A 24,704-nucleotide genomic window follows, 5' to 3' on the forward strand; every position below is an offset into this window, starting at 1 on the left:
TGTACAGATACATACTGTAAAAGTGTTAATTTTAAGACCTATTAGTTAATGTGTGTTGAAAGGTTTTTACATGTTGTAATTGCTTACATATTTTGTAAAAAATGTTTAATGTTAAAGTAAATTACAGATCATATTAGTGTACAATTATATCATAAGTTGCTCTATTAACATTTTGCATCTGAGCCTGGATCTTTACCATATCTCACAAACTTTTGGTGTTACAACACAGATTCAAAATTTAATTAAATAATGTTATATCTTTTTATGTCAGTTAGCATGGCATGACAACATAGTTTTGTATATCTTCTAAGTTTCCACTTCTCAGTTTCAACAATAAGTGTTAAAAACATTGTTAATGTTTATTTCTGCAAGTCATGATGCATCTGATCTGTGATTCTAATATCAAAGATACACCTCTACAGTTCCAATCAGTTAGAAACACAAGTCGTACATAATTGAAAACAGTGGTTTTAAAGTTGAATTTTATTATTTCTTGATTTGTTGAAATATCAGTAAATCATTCAAAGTTAACAAAGAATCCTCTCTCTCCTGTCGCAGACTTTAGAGATTGTTTGCTCAGCATTTTTGTATAGTTGATAATGATACTAATAATGAATGTAAGAACAAACTTTTTTCTATATTATTCTGTGTCTTTTTGGCTTGACCAACCCACTTAAATTATTCACATTTTAGACATTTCCCATCCATCTAGAATTGGTAAGTTTTTTGAGTGCTTAATCTAATAGAATGTTTTAATATATTTAGAGCTTGGAGGCTATTTAAAAAGCCAAGTATAGTAATTTTGAATATTATGTTCTAATGATTAATATATCTTTGTTTTAAGATGCATATTTGAAAGCTACGTGAATTATTTTCTGGACACCCAAACTTGTGAGACTAAATAAAGTTTATGGAAGAAAGTAAAATTATTATTCAAGTTCAAACTGGCTTGAGTACACAGTAGCACTACAAGTTTTGTTTATATATGTGTGTGTATAATTTTGAAAGTGCTAGGATTATAATTTATAGGGTTTTTATCACTTTATATCAAGACTTCTTGTACCTATGTTTTTCCAACATCATGAATAAATATATATCATTATCCTTGTATAATTTTTTAACAAGAGACCTAAAGCATGAAAGATAGAAACTTCCCATTTTAACCAGCAAAATTTCAGTAAACTGAAACTTGTAAGATTTTATTAGCTCAAGGACTTTGTGCAACACTATGCTTATCTATCATTTATTGTTTATACACATAAGAAACAACTAACAGGCTTCCAATGTGATTTATTGGTTTTGATGCAGGTATTACTGCTTCAGAGTGTATAAATCATACCAATTAAACCATAAAATTAAAAGAAAACTTCTGAAAAGCTTAAAATAAACAAGTAATTTGAAAAACTCTGACCAGTAGTGCACTCAGTGCATACAAAATATTGTACTTGTTTGATTTCATATTTTTCATCTTTCTGCCATGCATTAATGCTTTAGCTACAGGTAGTGTTAAGGTATATACAATAAATAATAAAATATAAAGTTTTATTGAAAAAGCTTGATAATCATCAGAGAAATTTTAAAGGTTATATGTAAGTGAAATATGAAAATTGTAAGATGAAGCATTTTTTATTCTTGGTATAATAATAACACACAAACCGTACATTTACAGACAAATCTTTAGTAGAAATATTTTATTACAAAACCTAATCTTATATATTGCATGATACAATACAACACACATGGAATGAGTAATAAAATTTGTATATATATTTCATTAAGTTTGACAGCAACAGATTTTGTGAAGCTAGATTTATTAAAACATCATGACATAAAGCTTCACAGATACAAGTTCAGTCAATATGATCAAGCCCCTAAACAGATGGTTAAAGGATACATTTGGAAATATTGTATTTTATAATAATCTAAAAATGTTAATATTTTGATTTCACTCTCTTTGGTGAGTAAGTTGTCTTGATTAAGTAGTCAATTTTCTTAAAATAATTGATCGAATCAGATTAAACTTCTCAAAATTAGCTGTTTAGTTAATGAATTATTTTAATTATTGCACTTGTTACCAATTAGATTTTTTCATTTTATATAAAACTATAAAGAAAAGATTGAGACAGGGCTAATATTTTGATCTAATAATTAGTTTTATTCCATATTGTTTTGTCATAATACTTATTCTATGTAGGTAATTGTTATTAAGATTTAATCTGTAAAACTTACTTTTAGCATTTCCAAACATAATGTGAGAAATGCTTTATTAACAGAAACAATTATGTAAACTTTGGAAAAGATATGTGTACATTTACTCTTGGAAGAGTTTAGGAGATTTTACTAATACAAAAAGTGTTGCTATTAGTCGCTAATCAGGGCAGAGTTTTATCTAATCATAGGAATGCATTCGATAATCTATTAATTTTAAAATGAAGAATTAATCTGTTTTACAACAATTCATTATTCCAAACTTTTATTAAAATGTCCACTTAAAAGGAAGACAATTTCACCCTGTAATACGAGCATTTTATTAAACATGTCAAAATACAAGTGATTTATTTAAAATGTAACAATAATAATGTGTTTTTATATAATTGATTTAGATCAATAGCAGGCATCAGTTTTAACAGTTATCCAAGACAATTAAAAACTCCCTTTAATGCCTTTTCCGACAAATGACCAGTGCCCTGGAATGAACCGTTACTCAAAACATCATCATAGTCTACTATACACATTATACATGTAAAGTTGACTCTGATCCTTGACCAAAATCATCAGTAAATTCTCCCACTACAAAGTCAAATTTGAACCTCCACAAAAATATCTTCTGGTCCATTTTTTATTTAAGAAAATACTGTATTTTGTACAAGAGAAATCTTGATACACTTCACCAAAAGTGGCCAAAAATATTAGGAAAAGGTTGACTAATAATGCTGTTTTACTCATTGAACTTTCTGTCACGGACACTTTGCATGTAAATTTTGTATGGATTACAACTGAGTGTGAATGACTGTATAGTAACACAGTAGAGCTGTACACAGCTTAATTAGTTTCAATATCACAGTTTTTTATTTTAAAGTTACAGCTTTTTCTGTAAATAAGATTAATTTTTAAAGTTAGCATAATGTTTGATCACTAGTTCAATCATTTTCAAGTACACAAGTTTTAACAGTACAAAACGTTTAGTATTAAAATCAACATTTAATCAGTGTACAGAAAAAGAAATATGTTTATATATACATACATAACACTGCACAACAGTTTTTTTTAAAGTTTTTGCTGATTGTGACAACCTTGTGGGTATGCACAAATATAGTTTGGTTTTGCTTTATCACGTAGGAACTCTTGAGAAATAGACAGTTAACTGTTTACCGGCAATAACGTATTTAATTGTGTTTATGTTTCTAATATGCTGTTAAGTTCAACATAAACATAATTTTGCTCCTGATTTTTATTTATATTTAATGTCCAGTGCATCACATTGCAGTGTCCAACAGTAGTCAACAAGCATTAACAGATTCCAGTTGCCCTGATATCGTTTCTCCATTGTAACAATGTCCTTGTGAAAACTGAAGATTTCGATGAAACGGTACATGATGGGCAAATTTGGATGTAATTTTCATGATCAGCAACCAAAAATCTCTAAGGAACACCTAACAGTGTTCAAGAAGCAAAAACTTTGTTGTGCAGTGTAACCAGTAAGTCAACTCAAAACAAAACTATTACCACACATTGTTTTGCAATATGTTTCTATGCATATATATAAGGGTAGGCAGAAATTCATAATGGAAACAAGTGAAAATAGCACTAATATTTAGTGATATTAATTTCTAGTGTAGATGCTTATTGTGATAATACTAACACTGCTGTCTCTTCTTTTTATAGATAAACCTTTGGTAGAAACTAAAACAATTAAGATTTACAAAATCAATCTCAGGATTTTCCTCATTAATCATTGCAGTTGAAACAATGGCCTACTTCCATTTATATATGTGAGCCTAAGACTAACATTGGACAGATACAACCAGTTGAGTCTAGGAAATATGAGAGACTGAGTTACCATGAGAAAAGTAAGAAAACTCATGAATTAAACAAAACATAATAATGATACCTGCAAACACAGTTTTATGAAAGTTTTGATCAGTTTGAAACAGAATAACCATAAATATGACTAGCTTTTCCTTCTTCAGGTCACTACGATCTACAAGTACAAATAGCAATACAAACCAGTAGTGGGTGAACATGTGCAGCACTTGGTATTATAGACAAATTATGGTACAGTATTATGTGTAAAATTTCCAATGCAAATCTAGTTTTACTACAGGCTGGACTTATGGGCAAGCTAAGACCACTGTTCAGTTTAAACGTTTTACAGGTTATTGACTGTTTGTTTCCTTAAGATACTATGCAACAATAGCATGGTTTAGGATTATTTTTTCCCAATGGAATGAAACATCCCAGAAAAAGAAAGGTGTCAAAATTTAATTCAATAAAGATGTAAAACTGACACTTAAACATTAATTGTACTTTTGAAAGTAAATGAGATATAAAAACATCATAAGTATTGTGATTGGATATTTTTTGGGGGGTTTTGTACATTAATATTGTTATAAGTGGATTTTTTTTTAAGAGTCTATGTTTGTTTTTTGAACAACCACAACCACTGATAAAGTTGAAATTGTCCTTCAGACAACCTGGAAATTTCCTTAAAATCCTGCCCTGAATAGTTCTGTAGGCCATGTAATCTTAAATACTTCAAAAATTTTGATAAATGAGATAACACTGGTTATTGTTATGATATATTTTAATATAGGAACACACGTCTGTAATCATGGTTTACATTAACATTAAACTTATGATCATGATGAAGAACTTTTCAAAACGAAAGATAGGTCAGTTCTTTTAGTATTATTCCTGTTCTCAATGGCTGATGATAAAATATGTGTCAGACATATTCTGGTTTATTTTTTATAAAACACAGTTTTTATGAGTTTGACTGTTTATTACTTTTCAGTGTATAGGGGACATTTCAAATGTCAGTTGGCACTGTAGTAGAGCTTTGTATTTGGGTGCTTACAAGTTGGATTCAAATTCATGCAATAACACACACACAAAATCTTCATTTATAAACTGTGAGTGCAGTATAAGAGTGACAGTAAGTTCCTTATCGTGCATGATGTATACTTCTGATTACCTGTTTACTTTCTGCTTCATTAGGGACAGTAGCAAATAATCATAGAATCTTTTCTATAAATACCAATGCAGTAGCTAAATATTCATATTCCAGTAGAAGTAAGAAAACTTAAAAGAGACAATTTTATTATATTATATGCCAAACACCTGGTTAGCAGAAACCAGATAATTTCAATATAATAACTCATCTCTCACACAGAAATCCTATTTCCCTTACATGTCTGCCTATTAGAGTTGCATACTACTAAGCTTGAGCTAACTCCCACCTTAATTCATGTGTTTAATGTGAAATGCATTAGTTCACAATGGCATTGTCATGTGAGAATAACCTTTCAACAATAGGAAGGTGACACAACCTTTATGTGCAGTAACTTCCCCTTTGGATTTGCACTCTTTACAACCATATCTATGGTCTTTTTCATCCGATCTGCAGTTGTCTATAGACAAAATATCTGAAACGTTTTTGACATCCTTATTGCCCTGTCCTTCATACATTTAATATGCTTCACATTCACATCTTCCAGGTTTTTGCTCTTCCTTTTGATGTAGAACCTGCCCGTCTGTATTAGTTCATGTTGTGAAGGCCTTCATTTGCCATTTTCATAGCCTTGAGCCATCATATCTTTTCTTGGATGATTAACTTCTACACAGGAGGTATCTTCTCATATTTCCCTTCTTTTGTAAGAAGCTACTTCAATGAGGTTGCTTGTCAAGATATCAAAGCTATTTCTCCTGCCATCCTAGGTTTCTCTTCTTTGTGTGTGAGCTAGAGATTATCTGGTCACGATGAGAGTGCATAAAATGTTCTTTCACATTTTGAGCACTCTTGAACTTCTAATTTCTCTAAAGCATGCACACGTGTGCTTCCTCCAGTGGATCATTTCTCAGGTTCCATTGTCATGTTGTCTTATTTTTGTTGCATTTTTATTGCACTTCCACTATCAATGAGTGTGGCTATGTGCACTCTTTTTCACTTGGCTATTCTACTATGAACCTCCTTTCTGCCTTTTCTATGTGACTGAAAATTTGAAAGTATATTTTCAATAGGTGCTCACCTCCTCACACATTTCCACCTATCCCTCCCACTTCCAGTGCACCTCTTTTTTTTTTTCTTGCCTCATCTCAGGATAAGGTTATCATGAGTGCAAGTGCATAGGGAGAGTTACTGTGTATGAGAGCATGTGTCATTCTTCTATGCGAGGAAAGCTGTCCTTGCATAATGACATGGTTCATGCTAAATGAGAATTAGCTCAAGACTAATGGCATGTAAATCTCATTGACAGACATATGAGGGCAATAGAATTTTTTTTTAGTAGGAGAGTAGCTATCATAAACATATTTTCAAATTATGAAAACATCAACTTTAGTGTTTTCCTCAGTTGAGAAACTTCTTACTTGCTTTGTTTCTAATCCAGAATTATAACTCAAGTATTGGTTAATAATACTATCCTCCTATTTAGTTGGAATATATATCTATAACTGATATTTATTTTTCCTGAGAAATTTATATTTGCATCAGTTTCGTTATGTAGCCAGTTTCTGTGCAGTGATTGGTGTATGTACCTGTTACATTGTCCACTGTTAGTAAACGATCTATCAAACTTGTATAACAAATATTTATCATTTTTAACAAAATTTTAAGTGTTGAAGGTATGATTTTTTTTTATTAGTTTAAATATATACCAAGTAGAAATTAAACTAATATATATAAAAATTAAAACTAAGAAGTAAATTACATTTAGAAAGACAAAAATCCAAATTAATACAAATTTGTGAACTAAACACTTATAGCTAACACTAAATATTTTCCAAGGTGATAACATATTTTGAAAATAAAACCCAAGAAATGAGCTAAAGAAACATTAGAAGATCAAAGATTTTATGAGAAAGATGTTAGTTTATGCAATTATATGTATATATTTAGAAGGACTTTTATTTTCCCGTGACCCTGCACACAAACACAGTTTGAAAACAAGGATAGTAAGAATGCATATTGACACTAGTTTGACCCACAATGTTATAAGTATATTATTTTAGCTTTATAAAAAAAACTGTGAGTAGAATATTTTAATTATTTAATTGTTATTGATTATGTCATATTTTGGCTCAAATGGTTAAGGTGCACAATTTTGTGGTCTGAGGGTAGTGGGTTCAAATCCCATGTTCACCCTTTCAGCCATGGGGGTGAATATAAAGTTTGGTCAATCTTACTATTCATCTTTAAAAGAGTAGCCCAGGAGTTGTTGGTGGGTTCTGATGACAAGTTACCTTATCTCTAGTCTGTCATTGCTAAGTTAGGGATGTCTAGTACAGGTGGACTTCTTGTAGTTTTGTGCAAAGTTCAAAACAAAACAAAATTTATATTTTATTCATAAAAGTTTGTGTGTATAAAAAGTTCAAAATTATTGTTCTCTTGCATGTGCAAAACAGTAACTCTTCCGAAACTCTGCTACAGAAGATATTTCCTAATAAGAAGCCTCACATATTATGGAGGTTATTCATTTTGTGTTTTGTGGATGCAAAGCTACTTTCATTTATAACCATAATGAAATATTTGAGTTTTTATGCTTATTTGTTTTAATATTTGGGATCAGAATTCTAAAACTGGAATGTTGTTTCTTGTCAGCTGTTGAACTTCACAGGTCTGTGGTATTGTGCATTTTGTACCATGTTAGTATGGATGATCGATGTAAGACAATGTTTACTTACACAGAATGTATACCAATGGTAAGTTTCTTTACTTTAATTCTCACATAAAGTCTGGTTACAATATACGATTGTATGTTAAAACTGAATCAAATTTCTCTTCATTTGTTTTGCAAACACAAAAGTAGTTTGAAAAATAAATCCTTACATTTTTGTTAAAAGTAATTTGTGATCAAGATTTTGTTGTGTAATTTTGGATATCATTATAGTTCAGTACCATCATGTAAGTGTATTGTTGCAGGATTCAGTATTTGACCAATGAGTTGGTATTTTCACCACAAAATATTCATTTCTTTTCCTTGCTCATTTCAAAGTATGAATCTCTGATTGTGTGCCTATCACCTATCTTCATTATTCTCATATAATTATATTTGAATACAAATTTTATACTTTAAAAGTCTTGGTCATGATTACGTTTGATATATTTCAAAATTGTTGTTTGTAACAAGAACTTCACTTTTTCATCACTCAAATATATTTTGAAGTGCTACAGTAAAGTTCTTGCTGTATATGTAGATTAAAATATAAATATAGTAAATGACTTGGCTTTCTTTTGAGAATTGTGAATTTTGTTAAGGTTAATGGATTTTACTTGCCCAGACAACTCAAAGTGTAAGGTTCTGTTTTTCTGTTGGTGAGGACTTTTTATTGGTGTTTCAGTATCCAAACAAATACCCATTTTTGAAGTATTTAGGAAATACAGAAAACTTTTTCTGGGTAACTGTTCTTTTTAAAATCAAATGATTTTGTAAAAATGTTTACAGTTTATTCACAGAAGTGGATAAAATCTCATTATATATATATGTATATTCTGTTTAATTTATCAGTAATATTTGAGTAAATAACATACATAAAATAAATTAACAATTAAAATGTAGTATGCAATCTTATGGTTTCAATGTACTTAAAATATGGTATTAGCATGCATTTAATTTATACTTCTAGATTGTAAAGTTGATCATGGAATGTCCAGAAGAAAGAGTTCCTCTTGAACTTATTGCTTTATCCATAAACTTAACCACTAATAAAAGAAATGCCCAGATCATCTGTGAAAGCAATGGATTGACATTCCTTATGAAACGTGTTTTTGAACATCAGGATCCATTGTTGATGAAGATTATTCGAAATATTTCTCAGCATGAGGGTCCCACCAAAACGTTATTTCTGGTAGGCAAAGTGATAATACTGTTTGTGTGTGTGTGTAATGTGGTATTTTATGTTAATCCATTGAAACATTATTCCTGGAAGGCACAAATAGTGATAATTTGTGATTTGGTATTCTATGTAATTAGTATGTTTTACAAAAAATGTTTTTGTATTAGCATGTAATAATATTGATGATTCTTCTGTTGTTAGTTGTTTTAGATGTTTATTTATAACGTATTTTTCTCTCTATGAATATTATTTAAATGTCACTTGTTTAGTCCATGAAAAAAGTATTGATTTCCCATCATGCACTAGTTCCTATTAGTGTCTTTCTTCCCCCCACCCCTCTTATTAATTTGAGTTTTTGGAACCAAACATCTTGTAACTGAAACCAGTTGATTTTTTTTTCCAAAATGTGAAACTGTTTATTTATAGACTTATAGTAATTTTACAGGTTGTAACATGGTTAATATTTTAAGATTTCATAATGTGATAGAGTACAATGGTCTTTCCAGGCTATTTCAAATTAAACTTAGTGTTTTGAAAGTAAGTATGTCATCCTAGATGAGATCTTTAAGTTTTTACTTTTCTCTTCTCAGGATTTTGTTGATGATTTAGCAGTAGCTACTCAGCAAAGTGACAATGAAGAATTTGTGTTAGAATGTCTAGGAGTGTTGGGAAATCTCTCTGTACCAGACTTAGACTTTGAAAGACTTTTGAAGAAACATAACCTTCTTCAGTGGATGGAGAGAAACCTAATTCCTGGTAACTTTTTATGTTCAAACTTTAAATATTTTTTTCTATGTTGCATATAAAAATTTTTAAAAATAAAACAGACACAAACAAATATGAAACTTTTATTTGTTTGTTTGTTTTTTTTGTTTTTTTTTTTATGGATAGGGAACAGCATCAAATGCATTAGTTGCAATTGGTTCATTGTTTCTTACAGATGCACTTTGATAACTTGTATGTTTTGTGGGAAAAAGTCCTTTATGAAAGGTTGCTATTTTGCAAGTACAACTAACGTCAGCAAGAGGGGTTGGTTTATACAAATTCTCTATAATAGGGTTAGTGAATTTCAAGTTCTTATTTGAAAACATTTCTAATTCTGTTATGTTGCTTCCCTGAAATTTTCCTTGTGGTTGCTTCATCGTTGGTCAACTTCATTTTTGTTTGTAGCAGACTTCAAGGTATGATTTTCTAGATAACAAGTTTATATCATTCTTTTTATCAAACTAGTCATCCACAACTACCAGCAAGTGATCTGTGCATTTGAAATATCATTTTTGCTTGACTTCAGAAAACTTCCATCTTAGCTGACAAACACGTACCTTGACATAAATAGGTCTGTAACGAGTGGTCTTATGTTTGTTGATTGTGTGTTTTTTTTTCCTTTCATAAAGGCCCTGGATATAACTCTTTGAGTGCATGTTGCTTGCTTTCCTCATTTGAAATCAAGCTCAGCCATTTTTTTTGCATCTATTGGTCCAGTGTTTTGCCTACTCAATCTCCAGACTTGGTCTTCTCAAAAGAAATTACAACCATGAGACATCTGTTGTACTTTGGAACATTTTTTAATTTAACTTTGAACAGAATGGATATTTTACACTTTTTCATTGTGACATATATAGGGCTAACACCCATGCATTATCTCTGATACCCAATTTCAGGATTGGTTGCAGTCTATATGTTACACACCCAATTTATACAACACTGATGTTTAAGCAATTTGTTTTTTCAAACAAAATAATTTTTTCCATCAGATGTACCCTATGGATATAAGTCTCTAATTAGCATTAGCAAGTGAAATGTTAAATAACAGTCATGTGTGTTTTCTTATTGCAAAGCCACATCGGGCTATCTGCTGAGCCCACCGAGGGAAATCGAACCCCTGATTTTAGGGTTGTAAATCCGTAGACTTACCGCTGTACTAGCGGGGGGCAATTAACAGTCATAAATAACATTTAAAATTTCCTATTTAATTGAATTCAATATTTATGATTCAATGCTTAAGTGATTTAATATAGTAATAATTTAACACATGCAAATGCTATAGTTTATTTGTGGCTCATCTGACTGATCTAAAGTGTGAGATAAAATCAGTTTTAAGCATTAGGGGGCTAGTCATAGTCTAGTGGTTAGCATGCTCAGATCACATCCTCTTGCTACAAAAACAAAACTGTTTTGGGGCCATATGTATCTTATAACATTAACAGTCACATCCACTCTTCAGTTGGATAAGAGTAGCCCAATATTTAGTTGCATTCTTTCTACCCTATTGGTTCAGTATTACAGATGTCAATGCACAGGTAACTATTATGTTGCTTTGAACAAAAACTCTAAAGTAAACAATTTTCATTCTCAGGTTTCATTTCCATAAAATTATTTCAAAATGAAATTTTAATTCTATGTAATTTTATAGAAAGATGTATTTAAAATTTGCTTAAAGTTCTGGATCTGTGTTTATGTTCTGAATATTAGTTTACATAAGTTTGTAATACATTTCTTACTTCAGAATTAATTATTTTATTTAATTAATAATTTGCTTTTATATTAATGTAAGGAGTTTGTGAAGATGATATAGTGCTTGAAGTGGTCGTCTTAATTGGAACTGTGGTAGCAGATGAATCATGTGCTCGTTTCATAGCCAAGTCTGGGATCTTAAAATCTCTAATTGAGCTTCTAAATGGTAAGTGGATCACTTAAGTGTATAAAATTTAAAATGTTTCTGTTTTAAATGAAATTTTATTTTACTTTCAAATGAATAATGTCTGAACACTTTGATTGAAATATTAAAACATACTTTGTTAATACTGATATTATTTGACTCAAAGATTAATTTTTTTAAAGCTACACACTTACCATGTTATTGTTTTTTTTCAATGATAAATTACTTTAAATATGTGTATTAATAATATCTAGTTAGGAAAATATCATACAGAATACATTTGGAAAAACAGATCTAGATAAAAGTCTTAACTTCTGTAAGATAAACACCTAACAATAGATTTAGTTCTCCAATTATATGTAAAAATAAGTATGAAATCCTTAAAAGGTAATTGTTTTTATATTGAGTACTGGAATGAATTAGTAATAAAATCACCAATTTAAGATACTAGCTTTTATGATCATTTTCAACAAAAATATTCAACTAAAGAAAACTTTACTTCAACCACTAAGTCAGTGAAAAAATCCTAACTTTTTTAATGATGTGTGTTCATAACAAATAACATAAAAATTATATTCTGGAAGTGTTAGTAATTTTTATAATGTGAGTTAATGGTAAATAGATGAAAGCAAAATTATGTGTGTGTGTGTGTGTGTTTGTCCACAAGAAAAGTTGAATGGTATTTGCTTTATAATTAGTGATGTTATCAATTGAATATTTTCTTTGTTCTGTAAGTGCACTCTTGACATGACAAACTCAGTGGCATAGTTTTATAAACAACTTTCTGCTAGTCTGGACACAGTGATAAAATAACACAATCACATTACTTGATATTAGGTTTTATTGTCAAATGATATACCTTTCAGCTATATGTGTAAATGTTTTATATACACAAGTATCAAATGTATTAAATTATTCTATGAGTTACACTAGTATTATTCCAGTTCACCAATATATATATATATATATACGCACACAGAAAGAAAATATTTAATTACTATATATAAAAACAGAACGGAGAACTAAAAATATGTAAACATTATCTGAAATATACTGTCTTATATGTGGTAATAAATATCAAATTGGAAGTACATGAACAGTGACATCACATACTTTCCTTGCTTATTTGACTACAATAAATTATAATTTTGTTTATGTTTAAAACCATAAATCTGGAAGGAAAATCTTGTTAAGAACTAAAACAATTTTTTCTCAGAATAACAGTTTAAAAAAAATGATCTAAAATTTGTTAACAAATTATTTTAAACTTTAAATCAGAGGAATGCAAGTATCATTTCTGTAATTGATTAAGAATTAAACATTTTTTTTTCTTTATTGCTCTTAGAAACTTCAGATAACTTACAAAATTTTTCTTGTACATTTCTGTGTAGGCAATCAAATGAAACATTTATTTGTAACATTGTTAAAAGTCATGTAATTATCATTTACTTGTACCATTGTTATAAGTCATGGAATTGTCATTTACTTGTAACATTGTTAAGAGTCACGTGATTATCATTTATTTATACCATTGTTATAAGTCATGGAATTGTCACTTACTGTAACATTGTTATAAGTCATGTAATTATCATTTACTTGTACCATTGTTATAAGTCATGGAATTGTCATTTACTTGTAACATTGTTAAGAGTCACGTGATTATCATTTATTTATACCATTGTTATAAGTCATGGAATTGTCACTTACTGTAACATTGTTATAAGTCATGTAATTATCATTTACTTGTACCATTGTTATAAGTCATGTAATTGTCATTTACTTGTAACATTGTTAAAAGTCATGGAATTATCATTTACTTGCTACACTGTTTAAGTGTTTATTTTGTTTTACCAGCCAAGCAAGAGGATGATGAGGTAGTTCTACAAATTGTATATGTATTTCATCATCTTATTAAACATCCTTCCACTCAGGAGCAAATGATCAAAGAGACTCGTATCCTTTCCTATCAAAATGTAGACATTTTACAAAGTTTTAACTTATGGAAACTTTCAGATTATGTGAAATTCTTTCTTGTTTAAAGGGAAAACTTTGATTATAATATTATCACTGTTATGTTAAGAAATCCATGTAATTTAATGTGCAGTATAAAAAGTGTTCCCTTATGAACACAAGAAAGATTTACTTGCAAATGTACTTTACTTTGATGGTAAAGCTTTTCCTTACTTAAGTGAGGAAATAGATTAATATTACAAAGAAAAAACATAGAAAATTTTGTACTTGCACAAGAAGGGTTTTTTTGCATATGTCTGAATTTTAAATCTTAAAAGAAAATACAACTTTGACTTTTCATAACATAACAATTTTCATGTACTATTAAAATACTTTTTTTACTTTTTTTTAATGAAATCGAACTGCCCCAAAATAGTGTATTATTTCCACAAACAAATAAAAGATAATTTTATATTATTCATCTTATAAATACAGGTGTTAATAAAGAAATGTGAATAACTGGTTAAAGTTGGTTAAAGAAACCATTAAATTAACATCAGTGGCACCATAATCATGTATTTCCTTGTCATAGACATGGTTGCTTTGAAAAAAAAAAGGGGGGTTTACTCAAAAAAGAATTTTTTTAGATTTATTTTGTGTTAAAATACTGGTTGACTGTTATGCAAACAATTCTTCAGTAATAGTGCTCAGAGGTAAAGACAATAAATAAGCCAAAATGCATTTCTTTGATTTCAGATCCTTTTTATATCATTTTCATTATGGTGAAGGCCTAATTTTAACTTGTGAGTTCATAATTGCTTCTTTCTCTTGGGCCTGGCATTAAGATAATTGGAAATGGAATTTGTTTACATGTGGGTACTCAAAAGTATATACATTTTACCTGTTTGGCTTCAGTCAGTAAGGAATAAATATTAATAAATTTAACTTTTTTTGTAATATTATTTTGGTTTGTGAAAAATTAGTAGCAGAAAACTTTTGTAGCTAATATGCCTGGTTTGGTGTAACAATAATTTTACGTGGTATGATGTATTTTTCAATCAATTCTCCAGCCTATTTAGCTTGACTAATTACAATAGGAAGTAAAATTATGAAGTGAGATTCAGTTTTGTTATGCCTTGATAATAAAGAAGCAACAAGTGTGTTTATTAAAATAGAATATTCTAAAAAAGTAATTTGTATACATGATTTAGATTTCAGTGACCTTAGATATAAATTTTAAGTTTTGTGAGATATATTTGTCTAATTCTCTCAATTTATGTTATAGATTCCCATGTTCTTTTAGTAGCCTTCATTTCCAAACCAAATTGCCATTTAGACACACATTGTTTTAATAAGCTATCAGTTGAGTGTATTCTTGGTTAACCAGTCTATATAATACATTTCTTTTTCTCTGATTTTCAGAAAAACAAGATAGGATAAGAAATGTTTCCAAGTATTCATCTTAAGTTGATGGAGTAATTTTTCTCACCATAATTGTTTTGTACATTTAAACTAAATCTAGCAACTTATTTGAAGAAAAGTTCTCACTACTCAAAGCATAATTAGGCTTTTATTTCTAGAAATCCAAATATCTTCCTCCTTTCTCATGTTTTTTATTTACGATTCTATCATCAGAACATTTGTTGTGTGTACAAGATAATTAATTTCCTTAATTCTATATTAGAAGCACCTGCTTATCTTATTGACCTTCTACATGACACAAACCCAGAAATAAGAAAGATCTGTGATAGCACTTTAGATGTGATTGCTGTAAGTTTATTATATTTAGCTTTTTGGATTGTGTAATAACAATTTTTATGTTTTCACTTAATAGAAAAATTTTGCATTCAACATTTAGAATATATATATATATATATATTTATTATAACATATTTCTAGCATGTAAATGAAAAAAAAATCATCTTTGGTGAGTTGAAAACAAAAACACCTTTTTAAACAAAATTAAAAGGTACTTCATAAACACATTTGTGAAATAAAGTATGATTGTGTTGTAATACAATGTAATCTTAATGTTCTTCCTCCGTTTGTATAACAGGAACATGATGAGGAATGGACAAAAAGAATCCAGCTGGATAAATTTCGTTGGCACAATTCTCAGTGGTTAGACATGGTTCAGTCCCAACAGATGGATGAAGCTGCTGATCTGTATATTGATGAACAGATTGGCCCTTTTATTCAGGAGTCAGACATTTTGGAACAGTCAGATCTGATATATGGTTAGTAGGCCTAATGTTTTATTTTTTTAAATCCTGTATGTTTCTGTAAGTTCTACTTATCCTAAAACAGTTTAAATCCTTTACACAATAGTAGATTAAATTCTGTATATATTTTTGTGAATGTTATGATTTTGGTATGTAAGAAGTTTTTTAAACTGTTGTGTTTTTTTAGTAGCTATAACACTCTTCTACATATATTGGAATTATTAAAATTTAGGTATTGTAAATATGACCATTAAAGTTTTCTCACGAAGTATTGTTACTTTTTGCAGTTATAATTTTGATAATCTATGGACAGCTAGTTTACTGACTTTTAAACTCTTTGCAGTTTTTGTTATAAATCCAACAACACAGGTCAACACGATTCATGCTTTCTGTTTAATTAATGCAATAAAGTTTTAATTTCCATTTTTTTCCACATATTATTATTCTCAGAGCGGCTTTCAAACATACGTTTTATTGACCCCACTTTCATGTAAATTATTTTACACTTGATCCCTTTGTTACATAGCTGAGTCTCAAGCTTTCCATATCACACTTCTGTTCCAGATTCATTGGGTTTGAGAGTAAATAGTCTCATCAATTCCTTTATACAGAGATTCAGGATAGGCAATAAATATCTCAACCTCCCTGTGTTTTTAGTTTTCGTGGATTGTTTTGCTAAGTAATTTGTTAGATATTAACTTCAAGTTTATATTTGTCTGCTTTTTGAAGAAGAGTTGGGATTCCTTATTTTCTAGCTATACATATTATCTACTTTTTTTATATTATTATATTTGCTGAAATAATTTTTGTTTAAGTTTTACTCTGACAAAATCAGAGAATGTACATGTTAACTTCTGTCAAATTTAATCTCTTACAGTTTTTTTGGTTATTGTTTCTTGAAGATATTTTTTCATATTAATCTGTAGACACTGCTTAACAGCATTATTTCTTTTTATCGTTGTTACTGTATCATTCCCATTTTAGGCTTTGATTAGTCCTAGGGGTAGTTTTGTATTCTGTTCATACATCTTTGCTTCAAGCTCTTTATCCTAGTTTTCTTTCATATCTCCAGTATGAACTCTTCATACTCTGGATTAATATCATTGACTGGAAAATTAACAATTCTATTTATTTTGTATTTAAATGTGTACTTGGAATTTATAAGTGTATGAATACATAAAATCCAAGTTTAGTAGGTTTGCTGATTATTATTGTTTTTCTAATATACCTATAAGATTATTTCTTTGGTTAACAGGATCGTGAACTGTGGTAAGTGAACCAGGTATCATTTCTAGGATTCTTCCATCTTTTTTACCTTATTTTTTTTATTTGTTTTTTTAGTAGCAGTGTTGTCATGACTTGCCTCTCCCCTACGTCACTGAACAAGTTTGTTACATAATAGAACTAGCAACATACCACTGACTGTAAAATTGTCCTGCTCCAACAAAATATTACTTATATTTTATACCTATCAGTGGCACTTTTAAAATGCTTTTAACCCTTCTGAAAAGCTTTTTAGTCTTTGACACTAAGCGTAACAAGTGACATATTTCATTTTTTTTGCTCAAAAGGAATGGTACTTTTTAATCAGTTTTGGATTATTTTTTTTCCTTTATTCCCCTTGAGAGTCACAAATTTTGTATTCCCAGGAAAAATTGGGAAAGATGGTGAAATAAAATTTTATATTTGGTTGTTATATATTTTATTGAAAAACACACTACAAACCATGTATCTTTGATTCAGTATGAAAATCCATTACAAGAACATACAGCCTCTGGGAATAGAAATTATAGGTGTACCATTTTTTACATTTCTAGAAGTGAGTGGTTGAAAATATTGTAGAGTAGTCGTGTATAAGAAGTCAGTCAACATCAACTTCGTATTTTGTATAGTATATTCATTTCTAGTTGGTACTGTTCTCCCTGCCCTCTCATTCATTTGGTATGTGAGGTTCACTGGGTTAATGTGTGTGTGTGTGTGTGTATAATCTAATTCAGAGATGTAAATTCTGTAAACAAGAGAGAAGTTTTACTGTAGGATTTCAGTAAGTGACAAAAGCTAGGGATAATGCAGCTAAAGTGAAAGATAACATCAAAAAATAAATACCTGTTTAAAGTTCAATTTTGAAAACGTATTTAAAAGGTTCTAGAATCTATCTATACTTTATTAACATGCACATATTCATAAATACTTATTCATATTTCTTATAAAAGCATCTTGTTTCACAGAAGTAATAAAACACAAAAAAAAACACCATCATATAAGAAGAGAAAAATTGATGTAAAAGAAAACTTGTGGTTCTCATTGCCATCATCATGATGTTTTTCTGGTGACCAACCAAACAGCAGATGTGCGCAATTGTATCTTGACATCTGTATTAAAGTCAGGATGTTGGGATGAGCCACAATAACAGTGTCAATAAACATCACATTCCTGATCTTTTATTTTGTTTCACCAGGTGGCTATGACTCTCTTACTGTTGAAGGTAACCTGTCTCCTGAATTTCTTGATGTCAGTCGAAGTAATAGGACTACTGAATCTGCAGGAAGACCCATGTCAAGGTATAAGAACAGGTGAGGAAATGTATTTGTATTTTATTACCTTTACATTGCTTTAATACCAATTACTGACACACCAGTTCTTTTTCAGGTGTTATTAGATCAGTCTTTAAGGTTGTAATAGATCATGAATACACATTCTATTTGAGAAAATTACCTTTAGCATTTATATTCTTCTTAAAATTGCTACAGAAAGAAATGATGCTTCCATGTGGAAAGTTCTAAATGCAGCATGTTTTAAAGTATGGTTTAGATGGTCATGACTAGTTGCATGGTTACACTATGTAAGCTTTAAACAGAGTTTGGTAGCTATTTTTACTTGTATTCTCTTAAGAAAGTTAAGTTTCAACAGTCAGCCATTGAGGAGTATCTGATGTTTAATACCTTTATTACTACTTTTGGAGATGGTTTAAAAATCTTCATTACCACTATATAAATAAAGCAGATAGCTATGAAAACAAAAATAATTATTTTACTAATGAAAGAGAATTTGTTTTATTTTTTTTTTTTGTTTTTTTATGACAGACCTTCATTAGATATTTTAGCTTCAGGCTAGGCAAAGGTTTATGGGTTTTTAAGTTCTTATTAACTTACTATGTAAATGTGGATGTGTGAATAATATTATAGCATTATGTCTAATATATTATTCAATATTACACAGTAGACCAATGATCATCAAAATGGATGAAGTTTTATTTAATCAGTATTTTTTTGTTGCTACATATTGTGTAATTTCTCACAATACTTCAGTGCCATTGATAATATTAAAGATAGAGTTTGTGAAGTAGATATTAGTGTTACTAAAGTTAATAACAGAAGTGATACATTGTAAGGAAAAAGTAAACATGTTGGCTGTTTACCAGCCCTTCAACTGTTTAAGTTTTACACACAAAAATCATGTTGCAAAAGGAATCACATTAGTTGTTGTTGGGCCATGTACAATCTGGTGGTTAACATGTCAGATTGTCCTTCCATGTTTCATGCCCAGAAAAATAATTACACTTTGATCTCAAGGGCTGTGGGTATGTTATGAGAGTGACACTAACATTCTACTATTCCATTATAGTAGTGCACAAGGTGATAGTGGATATTATTTACTGACGGCCTATAAATAGGCCTCAAGTAGCTTTGCACAAAATTCAACGAACAATAACAAAGAAATGTTTATGTTTTTCAAATTAAATTGAGGCCTAATTTTACAAGAAACATCATTTTCTTAAAATGTTTAATAAAAGTTTCAAACAATTATTCCACTTACCTGTAATTGTAGGCTAAGTTATTTGAGCCACGTTAATCAGATTCTAAAACAAAGTGTTTATGGTAGGTGTTTTTTTTTCAAGTTACATAAAATATAAATCTGATCGCAAAAACACATGGAAAGGATAAAAAAAATGTATGTCCGTAAATGAAGAGAAATCTACATAGGGATTGTTTGAACAACATAAAAAATAACGCAAGACTACATTTAGGTGTGGATTCCCACAAAGACCACAACATTTGTTTAATACTGGTAACATTTTGTAGTATCTTGTTTGTGTTAGATCAAACAAACACTATTATTTATGATTAGTGGGATGAATATTTTTTAATTTCTAATTATGTGACTCAAACCATAAGTAAAAACAGATGTTTATAAATTAAATCAGATTTCATTTGTCTAAAGAAAAGTGAAAGAAATTATGAAGTGTCCCAATAAAAACAAAAGTGTTATATTACTGGTGACTTTAGTCAGTTAGCTTTGATAACACGGTTACCATCACAAAAAAACCAAGTTTAACCAACTTACCAAAACTAGTCAGTTAACTAATTAATAATAAAACATTATTCATTGTTTCAAGTGTTGTATCTTTTGTTTCTTTACGTAAAATAGCACAATGTACAGAAAATTATATGTAGAGCTTTATTGTTTTTGTTTGGTAAATGTTGCACAGTACTTAAACTCTTTCACAAACAATGTACTGTGCATAGAAGATTACATTGCTCACTTGACTTAGCATTACAAGATATTGCTTGATATTTAACTTAAAGAAACAAACAAATCTCTTTGTTAATAAAATTTGAAAAATTACACTTGTAGCTCAGTCACAAAAAGTTACAAGACTTCAGATCATACTTAGAGCTCACATCCAAATTTTGATATGCAGACCTTTTCTTTGGATTTAAGGCAATCACATTAAATCAATAAGAAGCAAGACTTTAGTTCAATATTGTTAGCCTAGAAGTATTTTTTTCTCCAATTTTCTTTATGTATCAAGATATAAGGGAGAGAAATTTATTATTTAGACTCAGTTTAATTAATTAATTGGCTCTCAGAGGAGCATGGGTGGAGTGTCTTTTGTTTTTTCTGTTCTCCACTTAGTGATGTATATGAATATTGTTGATTAAATTAAGTATTATTTGGCATATGATGAAGTTTCACATCAGATGCTTACCCATGTTGAATATCCCATGAATGAGAATTTATCTTATTTACTGAGTTTTAAAAATGGAAGTGTTCAAAAACAAAGAAAGATACTAATAAAGCTAAAAATACAAATTACATTTTGTTTATAATATGTCACTTTTATAAACTCTTGGTAGGTGTATGTAGTACATGTAGCTTTTTTTGTATTAATATATGGAAAATTTATTAATTAATGTATTTTATTATACAGTATAATTTCTGAAGTTTGTCATTAAACTAACTCAATAATTGTTTGGTGTCAGTCGTAGAAACTTGAATGTTGCTTGGGCCTGAAAAATTTAAAGAAATGTGCAACTTTGTATATAAAGTATTACATGTAGGCCCTGATTTTGTTCAATCAGAAAATAAAATGTGTTGGTAAACAAAGTAAGTGAACACCAAATCTGTGCATCAAGCACCACAACGTTTATATCTGTACATGTACATCTGCAGACCAATCACTGCCAGTAGTGCAAGATCTCAAGCAAAGATATCCTGTGATCAGCTTCCTGTGAGTAAATATTAATCTTGTCTCGAGACCATCACCATGTGATAGTAGCCACAAGCCTGCACATTTTTAGATGACTTAAGCTGCCAAAGCTGATAACGCATGAGCTGTTTTTGTTTTAGGGTAGCATGTGAGAGAAAACATCTTGGTGAGAATGTAAATATTTTTTCTAACATCTCGTACTTAAACAGACCAATATGTATTTCCGATAAGAGACTTGTGTAAGTAGCATTTTTATGTTGTTCACCATATTATGTCAAGCTTTCTGGGCTATAAAATTCAAAGCTTTAGGCTATTTGAGAGGAAACTGGAAAAAATATTTACACTCTGTGCTGATGTTATCATAAAAAACACAATTTGCACATTTTTGTTTTGTAGAAGCATTTTGCACAGCTATTGTCCTTATATCAAATTCTTTTTGATGATAAAAGGTGAGCTTTTCTCTTTCTTTAACTGCACGAGTAGCAAATTATCATATTTATTTAATACATTATTCTTCACACTAAACTATAATAAAGGTTTCTTATTGAAGAATCAGTAATAATTGCGAGCTTATTTGGCTGTGAAGTTGGATTAAAACTGAATAGAATTTTTTAATGAATAATTATTATTATTTTCTTAGAAATATGTTGACCTAGGTCAGATCCTATGACATTTTAGTTATTAAAGGCTTATCATCTCTTAATGTGTGAGTAAAAATAAAGGTTACAATTTTAAAGCCTTTGTGTACAAACATCCAGGATGAGCTACAGAAGCTTCCCAACACGGTTAATTCTGTTGTAAACCTTGTGACTTTTTAAAAATCTTATATCACACATACATTGATAATAATGGTGTACACACTGAACATTTGTAATATTGGACTGATTCAGTGATCATTCAAGTAAATCTTAATCTGAAAGAAAGGTTGTTATCTGTTGTTTTGTTTTCCTTTATTTTGGGTGTATTGTGGTCCACTCCGTTTATATGTACACGTGTATTTGGATCTGCCATATTGATTGTTTATGTGGTTATTTCATCCTAAATTTAAATTCATAGGTAACTGTTTTTTGTTTTTTCCTAGATATAGTGTTGATGTGGACATGTTGAGAGATCGAATGTCATCACTTGGTGTGGATAGCAACATTTACCATAAGCGGCCACCATCTGTAGCCTTTGTTAATGGAAATGCCGTAGACAATAGTGCACCAAACACTGGAATGTTTTTGTTTCATTAATAAATTCATTAAAAATGTACATTTAACCATGAATCTTGATAATACTGTTGTGTCAGATAGTGGTCTAATGGGTGAGAAGTCTAATGGATGATGCAAAAACAGAGAGAATATATTGATTAGAATTCTGCATCAGAATTTTCCTTTAAGATACATTAAGAGAATTAGTATATGAACATTTACTGTTCAACAGATGGATGTCTGGGATTTTTTTAATAATCTGCATTGTGAAAGTACCCATATATACTTTTTAAATTATTTTGTCAATGAATTGTTTTTCTCATTTCACCTTGTATCTATTTTACTCAAAATTCACACACATTAATGAATACATGCATTAAAGCTAAAAGTCTGTTTTTTGTGTATAAATTCTTAAGAAATTCATTTAGTTACTTTTATATTTATCCCTAATAGTGCTTGTGCATAAATTATTACAATCTTCATTGCTACTTTTTGTACTTGTTTTTTTAATATGTCTAAAAGTTAATTATTTATGGAACCGCATGCTTATTTTATTTAATATTTTTTTATGGTGTAGAAAACTTGTAGGAAGGGGGAACTTTATTTTTAGGAAGCCCAGATTTTGTTCAAGAATTAGTGCTTTGATAAAATAGAAGCTGCCCAGATAAATATTCACAAAGCAAAATTCAAACAAATTAAGATATTTTTTGGTAACTTTCAGCTATTAGAAATATGGATTTGAAAGGTAAATACAGATTGTACAAAGAGTAACTTCTTTATAAACATGAATAAGAAACATTCTTTGATGTGTTTGAGAATTTGTTGTGTAAGTTTTCTAATGCATAACTTCCATTAACCTTTTCCAGTTTTAACATCTTTGCATTATTTTCACAATATGTGTCATGCTTAAATTGTCTAACATTATCTAATATTTGCAGTAGAATGTTGTTGGTGTACGTACTTCAATTTCTTACATTTCTGTTAGTCAAGCTGTTATACAATCAGATAGTTATGGCATTGCATAATTCGGGTGGAAATATTGTGAAGTAATGTAGTTATTATCATATGTATTTGTGCAATATTAAAAAAAAGTATATTGTTACATGAAAATATAACATTAGTGGCTGTTTTTCTGCACAGTGATGTATTAATGGTTCTTGTGATTTGTTGTTGGTTACTATGTCCTACTGAAGTGCTAATGTGTAGTTCCCATAACTTTATGTTTTTTGAAGTGTAAAAAAATGTTATTAGTAAATTTCAAACATATATATTAGCTACTTAGAGAGATCAAAATTGTAAGTAAAATAATATAGTCTTAGATGTATATTTAGTTATTTATTTTATTTATAAATATTATCTACTTCATCAGCACATGTAATCTTTGTCATAAAAGAATAATAAATGAATATTGCAAGAAGCGGACATGCTTGTGGATTTCTTGAAATATGTTTGAATGTATTCAGATATTTATACAACAAACCACGTAAAGAGGTGGTTGGGTAAAAGGACACAATTTAAAGCATATTCTGTGAATTTGGATTCCAGTACTTTGGACAAAAATAAAGTCAACAAAAGCTAAATTTTAGTGACAAAATAAACATACAAGACTTGATAATACCTATTTATTGGAAATAGCCCGTCATTCTAAAGACTAGACGGTAAATTGAAATAATGCTAAAATAATAATAAGCTAATGAACCACGTGTGAGAAAGATGAAAGAAAGAAGCCTTCTACATTCAAATTTGTTAATGCACCAGTCAACCTAGTTTTAAGATTGTCAAAAACTCAACACCCTTTTTGAAAAATTTGAAGTAGTTAGTTGAATCAAGCCCTAATGGTGGAAACCCTTGTTGAATGTAAGATGCACTAAACTTAAATCAATAAGGTCAGGATTTAAATCCGAGCACCCACCACTAACACAAAAACAGTCCTCAGAGTTTCCCTGCAAATGACAGCAAATTAGCGGTAAAAATGCAGGAAAAATTTATTAGGAACCAACTATCGAAAACAATAAAATAATTAGGCTTTTAACTATGACATTGATATTTAGATTAGTTTGTTAGTAAAATATCGAATGGTATGGCCACGTATTCCCAAAGCAGAGTTGTATACGTGATGAGAAAGAACATATATC

At 29.5% G+C, this 24,704-nt stretch overlaps 1 protein-coding gene across 8 annotated transcripts in view; it reads left to right on the forward strand.

Moving 5' to 3' along the window:
* The window catches only part of Kap3 (kinesin associated protein 3), a 62,678-nt gene extending 38,687 nt beyond the window's left edge, over positions 1-23,991 (forward strand). For 7 of the 8 annotated variants that reach the window (XM_076503852.1, XM_076503848.1, XM_076503849.1 and 4 more), the window contains 9 exons: positions 7,820-7,920; positions 8,845-9,066; positions 9,645-9,810; positions 11,609-11,734; positions 13,568-13,666; positions 15,348-15,433; positions 15,720-15,900; positions 18,344-18,458; positions 22,458-23,991. In XM_076503852.1, the coding sequence (XP_076359967.1) occupies positions 7,820-7,920; positions 8,845-9,066; positions 9,645-9,810; positions 11,609-11,734; positions 13,568-13,666; positions 15,348-15,433; positions 15,720-15,900; positions 18,344-18,458; positions 22,458-22,611 (1,250 nt within the window). In that variant the 3' untranslated portion in view covers positions 22,612-23,991. Of the gene's footprint in view, positions 1-7,819; positions 7,921-8,844; positions 9,067-9,644; positions 9,811-11,608; positions 11,735-13,567; positions 13,667-15,347; positions 15,434-15,719; positions 15,901-18,343; positions 18,459-21,339; positions 21,398-22,457 lie in introns of all 8 variants that reach the window. The other variant, XM_076503856.1, reaches the window with a different exon arrangement.
* The last annotated feature ends 713 nt before the right edge of the window (positions 23,992-24,704 follow it).

Source organism: Tachypleus tridentatus, chromosome 6, assembly GCF_004210375.1.
Source record: "Tachypleus tridentatus isolate NWPU-2018 chromosome 6, ASM421037v1, whole genome shotgun sequence".
Classification (NCBI taxonomy): domain Eukaryota; kingdom Metazoa; phylum Arthropoda; class Merostomata; order Xiphosura; family Limulidae; genus Tachypleus; species Tachypleus tridentatus.